General features: G+C 37.5%; 1 protein-coding gene across 1 annotated transcript in view; it reads left to right on the top strand.

Annotated features, from left to right (window-relative positions):
• Positions 1-12,606, top strand: part of Acss3 (acyl-CoA synthetase short chain family member 3) — a 150,846-nt gene that overhangs the window by 23,817 nt on the left and 114,423 nt on the right. Inside the window, exon 2 of the mRNA XM_057758186.1 lies at positions 6,832-6,976. Within this exon, the coding sequence (XP_057614169.1) occupies positions 6,832-6,976 (145 nt within the window). The remainder of the gene's footprint in view (positions 1-6,831; positions 6,977-12,606) is intronic.

Genomic DNA, 12,606 nt, shown 5'->3' with positions numbered 1-12,606 from the left:
GAAAGAGTGCTTAAAAATTATTTAAAAAGTGATGCTTGGAAAACAGTTATTGACATGTAAAATAATGGTTTCCACATGTATGTAAGGCTATGCAGTATGTGTATGTATATACAATAAATAATATAATGCATAGGTGGCATGTAACATATATTGGCTATCGTGTACAAATTGCATCTTTTCCATATTAATAAATACTAGACAATTTGGATTTATATAACATATTAAATAAGAAGCATACTGTATGAATCATCTTAGCGAAATGTCACAGAAGATATGACAAAATTATTTATTGTATATATACAATTTTAAAATGCTTTTGTGTTAGAAAACATCACATATTAAAATTAATCAATGTGCTGAAAAAATCATCTAGAGCAATGTCAAATGTAAGTTCAATATTCTAAAGAAAGTATTTTCAAAAATCACTATGTTGATCTGCTTAAGTCTAGCAACAAATAAATAATTAAAATTATTTTTAAATTTTTGTATTAGCCGGGCGGTGGTGGCACATGCCTTTAATCCCAGCCCTTGGGAGGCAGAGGCAGGCAGATCTTTGTGAGTTTGAAGCTAGTCTGGTCTACAAGAGTTCGTTCCGGGACAGGTTCCAAAGATACAGAGAAACCTTGTCTTGAAAAAAGCAAACAAAAAAAAAATTGTATTAAAAGAAATTGAGAATAAGCTGTATTTGGAGGAATTTGATGAAGTGAAAATGCAGGTAATGTTGTTGGTGATGTAAACCAGTTTGACATTTCCAGAAACCAATTGGATTATCTGACTTTTATGTATGTATACACACGCTGAACTATAGGACTCCAACCAGAAGCTATAATTTGAGATAAACAGCATGGCTAATATGTCTCTACAGGATACTTCATCCTAAGATAATTTACAATAATGATGATTTCGTGCAAGGCAATTTCCAGGCTCACAGTTTTAGCTTTATCGTGGAGTAGAGATTGAATAGATTATGCCATCATTCAACATGCTTTAAAAAACAATTTCAGATCTTTGGGAGGCTCAAGGTGCAATGTTAAATACAAAGTCATAGTAACCCATTATCTGTACAGTGAGCCATATTTACACATTGAAAGATAAAAAAATACTCTAAAGTGTAATTTTTAGAGCATTAGTAATCTGGAGAGACTCATTTAAAATCTACCCAGAGACTTAGAAGTGACAGTAGAGACACAGCACATAGGTTTTCAATTGACCTTTACTGAGATGATTTGATTTAAAGAGAAATAAGCATCTTGTCATAGTAGGCTAATCAAATCTTCGAGCTGAAAAGCCTCTCACAGTTCACTTGGTCCAGTCATCCGCAGTCTATCCATCTCTGTGTCTGGCCAGTTTGTGTTGAAGGACTCAGTAGCTGTAACTCCTAAGAGCCATGGGCTTCTTTCACCTGTGCAGCTCAGTCCTTCCTCATCTTTGGATTTCCTCTCTAACTGCCCGAAAGGACCTTATTCTTTCCTAAATTTCTTTAAGCATATTCTTCAAAGAGCAGTGTTAATAATGCAAATATCAAGCTATTCATAAGTTGTGAACAATAGGCAAAAATCCAAATTCTGTGAACATTATATAAAAGTCAGGCAATGTTGAAGGGCTTGGTATTCTTTAAGCTTCCACTAGTTCCCTTTTACGTAAAATGTGATTAGTAATGATGGTGCCTTCTTCATAGGGACTTTTATCATTTTTATTATTAGTGTCTTTGTGTGTATTTATAGGTGTGTGTCTAAGTTTGCACATGTGAGAGCACAAATAGTAATTTTTAGAAGCTGCCTCTCTTTTTCTACCTTACTTATGTTTATGAGACAGGAGTGTCTCATATAGCCCAGAATGGCTTGAAATCAATATGCAGCCAAGGATGAACTTAACTGTTTATTCCTCCTGTTTCCACCTCCCGAGTGACGGAATGACATGAACATGTCACCATGCCATGTTGGAGATCTAATCAAGGGCCTTTTGCCTGTTAGATAATCATACTACCAAAAGAGCTACACCTCGAGTCCCTCTGCCTTGTTGATGAGGCAGGATTTGTTTTATTTTTGCTTTTCCCAGGCTTGCTGGCCCACAAGTTTCTGGACAGTCCTACAGTCTCTGCCTTGAATCTTCCCTTAGGAGTACCATGATTGCAGATACACGACTGTCTTGTCCGTGTGTGTTGGGGACTAATAGGCTATGAGGCTTTTATTTCCTGAGCCATCTCACCAACATTTAGATGTTTTAATGAGTTTGTGTATGTGAAGAATTGGCCCGAGGATAAAGATTAAATAAAACTAGGGCCTTTTGGTTTTGATTCCAAGTAGAAAATATACTTCTCCTTTTCTTTATGTTAAACACAATGATACACATAGAATTTTATATTTCAAGCATAGATAAGAGGAATGCTGACAGATGAGGGCAGCCAACTAAGAATTCAGGGAACATGAGAAATGACATAGAAATGAGGTCTCTGGGTTTTCTTTGTGCTTCGATAACCCAGTCTGGATGCTGCAGAAGCTGACAATCTGGAAGGACTATGGAACACACACTTAAAAATGAGCTACAACCAAAGATTTTCTCTTGGGAAAAAGCAGCAGGAAAAGAAAACCCTGCCTGTACAGAACATGCTAAATGACAAGTGTCCTAATCCTTCCCAACACCACAGAAATCATTGGTTCTAACACAGTTCTCACCAGGAAAAGCAGAGCACAGCAGGCATCAATTGGTCATTTTGGGGGTGGGGAGATCAGGCTATAAGGAAACAACCCAACAGGACTGACTTCCCAACTGATGTTTGATAAGTTTTGAGCTAGTTAGAATGTTCATTCTTGTTAAACTAAGGAGGTCAAAAGATAGAAAGTACTGTGGAAACTCCCATCTTCTCACCGTGGATGGAGAATGAGAACATGGTTGAAGCTTGACCTTTTACCCCAGCTCATCTCCCAGGGGTATCAAGAAACCCTAATATTAATCAGAATTTAGACTTAAGATGGGAATGAAGTGTCTGCCTTTCCACCCACACCGTGTCAGCAAAACCCAGAATATTGAAAATTATATTTAAATAGGCTATAGCGAGATATAATATATACAATGACACCAGTCTAGATGTCTAAATATTTTGATTTCAAACATGACTTTCTGCGGTTCCTAAATAAACACCCTTGGTGTCCCTAAGTCAGTGTTCACTTGATTTTTAAAAGGGGGTAGTTAACCTGGATGTGTAACGTGAAGAGTTAATGGTATTTTAATTCACTCTTTTGTCAGCTGCTCACTGAGCCCATAGTGAGTAGAAAACACACAGGAGATCACTGGGTTAGGAGGCTGCCATGGTCTCAGCTCTCAGGTAGTTTATAGTGTAACAAAGGAAAGATAAAGCAGATCACTGTTAATATAATGTGGCAAGTACCATTATAGAAAAACAGATGTAGAGCTATGGAAATCCTTACGGTTGGTTGGTACTAAATGAAGTGCAGACATGGAATTATTTGATGATTGGATTTAAGGTGCTACCTATATTTAAATCAATTTAATTTGATTGCATAAAATCAGTTGATGAAAAATGAAGCAGGGTAGACAAGTCAGTTATTTATGTCATCCAAAACCCAAGATTTTATCCCAAAACTTGAGGAATGATATTTAATTACTTTAAATATCACTTCATATACAACTATGGGTGGAATACTTTCAATTCCTTCTGTATGTGTTCCACTTGGGACATATCAAACTTTTCATATACAACAACAATACTGTTTAGTGTTTCCAAAAGGTTTACCGAGTCTACATTTTGCTCACTTGTACACTGAAGTTCCGGCCCTTTGTGTGCTGACATTGTGATAGGCTAAGCACACAATACTTTGAATGACAAAACAGTCTCTGCTAATATCCTGCCCTTAGAGTAGCCTGTTTCCCCAGCAGCACTCTTCCGAAGAAAGCCAATTTTTATTTGCAAGCGACTATCCACTTGGAGATGGTTGTGGGTTAGTGATCAGAGCATGTGTCCACTTCTTTGAGCTAAGGACCCCTTCTGATGCACTTTCCTTTTAGGACCACCTTTACTGTATCCCATAAGTTCGGGTATGTTTTGTGTTCATTTTCATCCATTTATAGAAAGTATTTACTTTCCTTCTTTATATCTTTTTTGTCCCATTTTTCGTACAGTTGTGAGTAGTCCAGGTTTATGAGTTTGTAATTTTTCGGTTCTTTCTGTTGTTGATATCCAGCCCTAATCCATGGTGATCAGATAGGATGCAGGGTATTATTTAAAACTTTTTTTGGTGAGACTTTCTTTGTGTCTTAAGTATGTGGTTAATTTTGGAGAAAGTTTCATGAAGTGGAGAGAAGAAGGTATACTCTTTTGGGTTTGGGTAAAATGTTCTATAAATATCTGTTTGGTCCAGTTGGCTTATAATGTCGGTTAGGTCCAGCATTTCTGTTTAGTTTTTCTCAGAATGACCTGTGTCTTGGCAAGAGTGGAGTATTGAAGTCTCCTACTATCAGTGTGTGAGAGTTAATATGTGATTTAAGCTGTAGTAGTGTTTCTCTATGAACTGGAATACCCTTTAGTTTGCTGCATAGATTTTCAGAATTGCAATGTCCTTTTGGCGGGTTTTTCTTTTGATGAGGATGTAACATCCTTTTATATATCTTCTGATTAGTTTGGGTCGAAGCCTATTTTGTCGGATATTAAAATGGCTACACTAGGAACTCTTAGGCTCATTTTCTTGGCATATCATTTCCATCCTTTTATTCTGAGGCGATGTCTGTTGAAAATCCTGCTTTATTTTTTCATTTTCAGTCTTCTCCCAGTTTAAGTTTTCTTTTTTTTTCTATTTTTTAAATTATAGTTATAATTCTGCTGACCTTCCCTGTCCCCTGGGTACTCTGTCCCTTTAAAAGTAAGTTCTGCCCACCTCCAATCTCCCCCTTTCCACCAAGGCAAGCTGATCTGGCTCCTCCTCTTCTCTCTCTCTTTCTGTCCTTCCTTCTTCTGAAGACTACCCTCCTTCCTCCCTACTCCCTTTTCTCTCTCTCTGTCTCTCTCTCTCTCTCTCTAGATAGATAAATAGATAGATATAGATATAAATATAGATAGAGATAGATAGAAATATGGATATAGATATATTTCTCTCTTCCATCCACAATCCCCTTACCCTTATAGCCTTCTCAATACCCATTAAATAAACTCTGTACCCAAGCTCACTCCACAAGGCATATCTGTCTGTCTCACACCACAGTCTCCCACCCACTAGTAGATTTGCCAGGTTTCTGCCGCCATAAATCTTTCATCCTTGTGAGTTCTAATCCAGTTCTATTTTATGGGATCACTATGTGGAGGGGGTTCAATCGGACACCAGCATTCTGTCATGCAAGGCAAACAGTAGAATGTCTATTTTTACATGCAAGTCTTGAGCTGTTTTCATTTCTTCCTGCTGTTTGTCTGTGTTTTTGTGAACTTCTTTAAGGAATTAATCCATTTTCTCTTTAAGAGCCTTTAACATGTTCTTAAAGGCTACTGGGAAAACCTTGTCTTGTGCTTTGTCTATGCTGTATTTCTCATGACCTGCAGCAGTAGGGATGTTGGGCTTTCCTGGAGGACATTCTGTTGTAGCTGTTATGTTTTTCTGCAGCTTCTACACATCTGGTTTTTATTGGTTAAAAATTAGGTGCTGATATCTGGTCTTGTTTTTGTTGGGTTGGTATTACGTACCTTTGTTACCCTTTCCTTCTCTGGATCTAAGTAGAGTGTGGTGACTGTGGATTGCCAGGTAGAGAATGATTCTGAGATTCCGGCAGGTGTGACCACTAGAGTTTTGTTAAAATGTTTCTTTGAGTTGGGAGCTGATGCTTAAGTGGGGAGATCGGCTAGAAGGGGGTTCTTGAAGGGGTCCACAGGAGGGAAGAAAGCCAGTTGTGACACCAGGATCTGTTTAGTGCCCTGGGAATGAAGGCAGAGAACAGGAAAAGGCCACAGCTAACAGTCTTCCACAGAGCTGAGCATGAGACCGGGGGATTGGGTTTAGAAGAGATGAAAACAAGTGAAGGTCTGAAGATCAACTACCTGCCTCACTGGCCACGCGGCCTCTGGAAAGGTTAGGATTGATATAGGTTACAGTCCATCATGTAGAGAGCCAAGGCAGGAACTTGCAGCTAAGAATTATAGGAAAGACTGCAGAAGAATTCTACTTATTAGCTTTGTTTCCCCTTGCTTGTTTTTGTATACAGTTCAGGCCCATGTGACCAAGGATGGTACAGTCCACAGTGGGATGGAAACACTTCTGCTAATTAATAATTTATAAATGTCCCAAAGACATGTAAATAAGACAATCCAATGGAAAAATATGCTTCAGTGAAATCTCTCTCTTTCCAGTTGTGTCAAGCTGACATACGAAGCTAACTGTGACAATATATTTCAAAGAACTAGCTTTTTAAGTGTTTGTCTATCTGTCCCAGCTAGCAGAATGTCCACCAGACATCTTCCAGCTCCCTTTTCATAATCTCTATTGCCTCGGCACTCCACTTACATAGGATTCATTTTACCTCTATAAATATATTCCTCTGGTACTGTAGACTCCCCTTTCATCTTAAGCAATAATATACACAGAGCTGTCAGTTGAAAGTGCCAAGTGTGTTTTTTCATTATACATGAATATAAATCTATATTTATTAAAGTACAAATGTTCTCTGGGTGTCATATTAAATATGTGCTTTACCATCATCCTTTCCCAGCATGAAGGGCTGTAGGAAGTATCGTCCTACGGACATCTATAGCAGCTAGGTACAGAGCAAAGTGGTTAAACAATATATATATTGTGAAAAGAGTCGCTCATTTTTCTTTCCAATGTGTTTCAGGTTTGTGGAAGGGATGCTCAATATTTGTTACAATGCTATTGATCGGCACATTGAAAATGGCCAAGGGGATAAGACTGCAATCATCTATGACAGTCCTGTCACAAACACTAAAGCAACTATCACCTATAAGGAAGTCTTGGAGCAGGTAATGTCACAAACTTTCTCGCCATGTTGGTTAGTATAAAGAAGTTTATATAGCTACAACATGTTCTCATTATATAGCCATTTAAATATCTTGACATGCGCTAATGATTTTTTATAAACTTAGAATTAAACACATATTTATATGTGAGCAAATTTTGATTATTTTAATCCTTCAATTCATATTTTATAGTACTGGAAGGGACTCATTGTACTTGGGAAGGCAAGCAAATGTTCAGAATACTTTTAAATGCTCTTCTGTCCTTTGCTGTCTATTGTTATTGTCACCACGAGAACTAAAGAGGCCACTTCTCATTTTTATGTGATAGATGGCCTGCTACACATGTTCCTTCTCACCTGGCTCTGTCCAGTTTAGATCATCATCTAAATTTTCTTCTTTCTCCTTTTCCTTAAAACTTCAAGTTAATTTTCATTTTTCTAACTGCTAAGGATGTTGAACACTTTTAAATTTATTTCTTAGCCATATTTATGTTTTCCTTTGCGAACTCTCTGTTGAGTTTCGTGGCCTATTTTTAATTGGCTCATTTGTTTTCTTGCCTCCTTGTTTTTGAGTTCTTTGTATATTATGAATATTAATCTCCTTTCAGATGTATAAACTGACAAAGATGCTCAATGTGGGTTTCTTCTTTAATGGGATGCTTTGGAGAGGCTGAGAAAAGAATGGGAAGGGAAGAAGTGATGTAATTATATTTTAATTAAAATATACTTATAAAATATTGTCATTTGGTGAGTAAAACCCTGATTCCCATGGCATACAAGACACTTTGAAATCAAGCCACAGCATCATGTCCAACTTTTATTTTCTAATATTCTTAGTCATTTGTACAATGTTTTCTTTCTTTTCACCTTACTCTTTCTTCTTGTATGTGGTGTATAGATGTGTATGCACGTGGGTTTGTAGGTACACACGCATGTGTGGAACCCTGAGGTTTCTTTTGGTGTTTTCCTCTGTTCTTCACCTTATTTTTTGAGAGGGGAATCTCGGGATGATCCTGAAGATCACTGTTTTGGCTAGAATTGATAGTCACTGAGCTCCTGGGACCTGCTTATCTCCTTTGTTCTGGTGGTGTGTCCTAGACATGACATATGCCAACATACCTGACTTTTAAGTAGTTGCTGGGGACATGAACTCAGATCATCATTTTTGTGTTGCTAATATTTTATACGCTGAGTCATCACCATTTGTGCCTTTGAAGCTCTTTGCAAATCTTCATTACTTTGTCCCACTTACTCTTTTTATGTGTGGTGCTACTTCTATGTGTGGTTCTTAGGTGGACCATAATGTTGACAAATGGATGGTAATACATTTTTATGTTATCATCAAAGTGGACATAAAGTCCCAGAAATAATTACAAAGATATTTGAGTGGTGCTAAACTTGCCTAAAGTGAGACGGTCTTTAGGGGTTCCTGCTTCATGAAAGAGTCTGCCAGACATTCTGCAGGACACAGAAGAAAGTGACTGGTAAACGCCAATATAGGCGGAACTGTCTTTGAAATTTCCTGCTTCATGGAAAAGTCTGCCACATACTATGGGCCTGTAGGCTGAAGATGGATGCCCCAACAGTACAGAAGAACTTTGGGTGACTGTCCAGGCAGCAAGATGTCTCTGTCAATTCTAGAGTTTTGGAAGTTGCTTACAATGTACTTTCTGTTTACTTAGGTAATATTGTATCCTTCTGAAGTCTTTGATGGAGTTGAAGAATAGATAGTTAAAATTATAGTTTTCCTTAGTTATAATAAAAGATAAAATAGATATAAATATTATAACTGTAATTCTTGCTTGATAACTGTTTTTTTTTGTATGTAATTTTTCTGTGTGAAAGTTAAAGGCTTCCTTTTTATTTAAACAGAAAAGGGGGAATTGTGTGGCAAGTCCTTCTATATATGTGTTGCTTTTATTGGCATTTCACTGTATATGATCTTTTAAGGGGAAATATAACTGTTGGACATAATTTTTTATGTCACTATTGACATTTTGAATCAGAAAATTTTTCAATGGTGGCGGCTTCATCTTCAGAGTGGAATATGTTTAGGGATGTCCTGACCTCTACTTGCAAGTAGCAATCATACCTGGGTTCTGATGAATAAATATGGACCCAAACATTGCTGTGTTGGCAAAATTTCCCTAGATTGTGCAGTGCTGGATGAGCCCGCCAATTGGCCAAACTTAGGTTTCATTAATGGAATATCAGGAAACGGGGACACAACGTTTTGTCCTCTTGGTTTTACATTATCAATTAAGAGTCTACTTCATAATAGTACAATGGTTCTCAACCTTCCCGATTCTGCAACCCTTTAATGTAGTTCCTCGTGATGTGGTGACCCCAAACCATAGAACTGTTTTGTTGCTACTTCATAACTATGATTTTGCTGCGATTATAAATTGTGATGTAAAGATCTGATATACAGGATATTTGATATGTAGCCCGTGTGAGGGGTTGTGACTCACAGGTTGAGAACTACCACTCTAGAACTTAAAGGAATTTCAGTCTAGCTAAAAAGACATTACAGGCTGAGTAGGCCAAGACATGGCCAAAAATAAAACCAAAAAGGAGGGCTGTGCTATATGATTTGGTGTATTGGTTGCTGTTCTGAAATTAGAAAAACCTGTATTTGTGAGATGAAATTTCATGCAGGGTTGACTCTGGAGTCATTGTGTGCATAATTTATGAGTCACAGTGCTAATGTGAGAGGAAATAGAAACTGTCTGAAGTACTGCACCTTTTATTATAGGTTTGCATTTTCACATTTTGGAAGAGGCATTATCTGTGGCTGAAAAAGTATTCCTGAGATTCTGGCACATTGCCACACGCTCAAATTTGCAAATTTGAAAGCTTACGATAAATGCACATTTTAATTGATGTTAGATTGTGCAGAATACAATGTGTATTCATGCATTGTTAAAGTATTATCTCTGTTAGCATATTCAATTTGATGAGCATATAAACATTAGAGTCAAAGAAAAATCTTTAAGGAAATCTTAAGCAATAAGCGTGGTATCCGTTTCTGTTGCTTTCTCTTTAAATTACGTAACTGTTTAAGATTGTCACGTGCACATGTTTTTCTCAAAATCTTTCTGCTAACTCATCTCCTTTCCACATACCGAGTCTGGACTCTGAGACTCTTTTGACTTCTGCGCTAGTTCACGGGTTTCAGTTCAGCCTGATATGAAAGTACTTAAGAGGGCTGTTCCTCTCAGCTGCTGTCGGCCTCTGATTCTCTGGGCTTTCTTCTCCAAAGTATTAAAGGAAGAACTGTTCCACCGAGACAGAGAGGCATTGTTCTCTTGCTTTGATTACCTGCTCCCAGCTCCCTGAAATCTCTATTTTACTAAGTGAGAAAGACAGAGAAAGGTTTAATGAGAAATGCCGTTGAGAACAAACAGAAGGAACAATCATACCAGGACTCAATTCAGATACCTTGATTCATTTTCACTTGGCATTTTGAATAGGTAAAACTTGATTCAAGTGTCTTAATGTTTTTTATTTAATTAATAAACTGCAAATTTTAGGCTAACACTCCTCGGTGATAAGAAAGATTGATAGTTTTAAAGGTGGGGTCAGAGCCTTTCCAAATGGCTGTTATCTGAACGTCTGATTAATTTCAACAGCCCTTTGCTAAAGTATTTGTCCAGGGATGAGAGCCCTGTTTAAGGTCAGGCCTCCATTCAGTAAATGTTTACCTTCGTATTGTCAAATTTTGTTTGGAATAAAGGATACCATAACTGGACAAATGTCTTACTGCCCAGTGCTGGGAAAACATACAAATTAAAATTCAGCTGTTATATAAGAGTCAGAGTAGGCCTAGGTTCTGTTCTCTGTGGGGAAAGTGTGGAGAAGCATTGGTGTTTGCTATTAATTTCTCAGTAGTATCAATTACCTGTGCTAACTAATTTATTATTTTTTGTCTTTATCAAGCATGTGGGTGGTGCACATATATGCCTTCTGAGTCTATAAGAGGGCATATCCGGTCCTCTCAAACTGGAATTGGCAGGCCATTGTGAGTTACCATTCTTGTAGTAGGAGTTGATCCTGAGGTGTCTAGAAGCATGGCCAGGGCTCTTAACCACTGAGCCATCTCTCCAGGTAGACACTGTGATAACTAATTCATAAAGACAAAAGGTTTATTTTGGGCTACCATTTAAGATCGTGTGGGTCTATTTCTTTGGGCCTGTGTGGCAATGACAGTGGTGGAGACCATGGTGTGGTGAAGCAAAGTGCTCACTTCATGGCTGGAAAGCAGAAAAAAGGGGAAAAGGCAAAGGACAGTCACCTCTTCTGTAGACACAAACCTTAGTGACCCAAGGAAGCCCCGCCTCCTATGGCTCAGAGGCTCAGTCTTGATGCGGATATCTTTGACAGACACTTTTCAAAACCACAGTATTACCTAATGTGGTCAGAAGTAAATAGGGTCTAGTAAAAGTTCCTGGTTAGTTCAGGTGCTTCTTTTATACTTGAAATGAGTTTTACCCTCTCTGGTGTCTTAAGTCTCATGCTATGTCTGTTCTATTTTATCATCTTTAAGATCTTCCCTGACCATATTAACTGCACGTGTTCTTGTCCACACTGCTTAATAGCCCCCTCTTGATTTCATTTTTTTACTCAATATTGCTCCTTGAGTTTTATTTATATGCTTTTGAATGATGCTACTACGTGTAATATGTAAGGTTTTTAAGGAGAGACATGTTTGCTTTATCTGTAGAATGTTGCCAGGCACATAGGGAATATTTATTGAACTATGAATGAATGAATAAATGAATGTACTACCATTTGAAATCTTAATGTCTACTATATTTATTTGAATGGAATTCTTTAGTGTACATTACTGGCAGAATTTGGATTTCCTAACTTAATTTTGTTCTGCTTGATTCTCCAAGATGTATAGATTCTTTTTGGGTTCTTCAAAATAAGCATCTGAAAAATTTGCATGCCACCAAACATGCATATAGTTATTGTACTCTTTTCATTTTAACTATGTTCAAGTTAACAGACTATCATATTAAGCCTCAGTGAAATCAAATGCATGTGTGACATTATGCAGAATGTCACCAATTTAACGTCGAATTCATCTCTGTGTGTGGATTTTACTTTTTGCTATGCTAGCAATTATGAATTTTTATGTGTATTCACTGGGTTAAAAAGGTGACCTTCCATGAAGGACACCTGAGAATTTTTTCATGAACACAGGTATATGAGGGAAATTGATAAAAACAGAGTGTGTGTTAAATTTTCCAGATCTAATCCACCTCAAAGTGCCTATTATCTTTATTAAAGGTAATTTTTGCAATAATTATAGCAATAGTTGTAATTATGAAGACTTAATAATTTAGCAGAAAAATTACTCTGTAATCATGGGCTGTGTTTCATAAAAAGTCCACTCAAATCCGTGCTCTTCAGAACACTCTCTTCAAAATACGAAATCCATCTTCTCAGAAATAGGTCAGGGGAAAGCAGTCTGATGCTCCCTCATCATTGGCACCAATATTATTCTTAAGCAGATACCCTAAAGTAAAGGCACAGTATCATACGTTCACATCTCTCCCTGCTTGTGATGGTCCTGTTCAGGAGGCAGTATTTCATCTTTTTTCTATCTCAAGGTACCCAAGTAAATAC

Source organism: Chionomys nivalis, chromosome 25 (assembly GCF_950005125.1).
Source record: "Chionomys nivalis chromosome 25, mChiNiv1.1, whole genome shotgun sequence".
NCBI lineage: Eukaryota > Metazoa > Chordata > Mammalia > Rodentia > Cricetidae > Chionomys > Chionomys nivalis.
The sequence above is the reverse complement of the archived record's forward strand: the minus strand, read 5'-3'. Positions and strand labels throughout refer to the sequence as shown.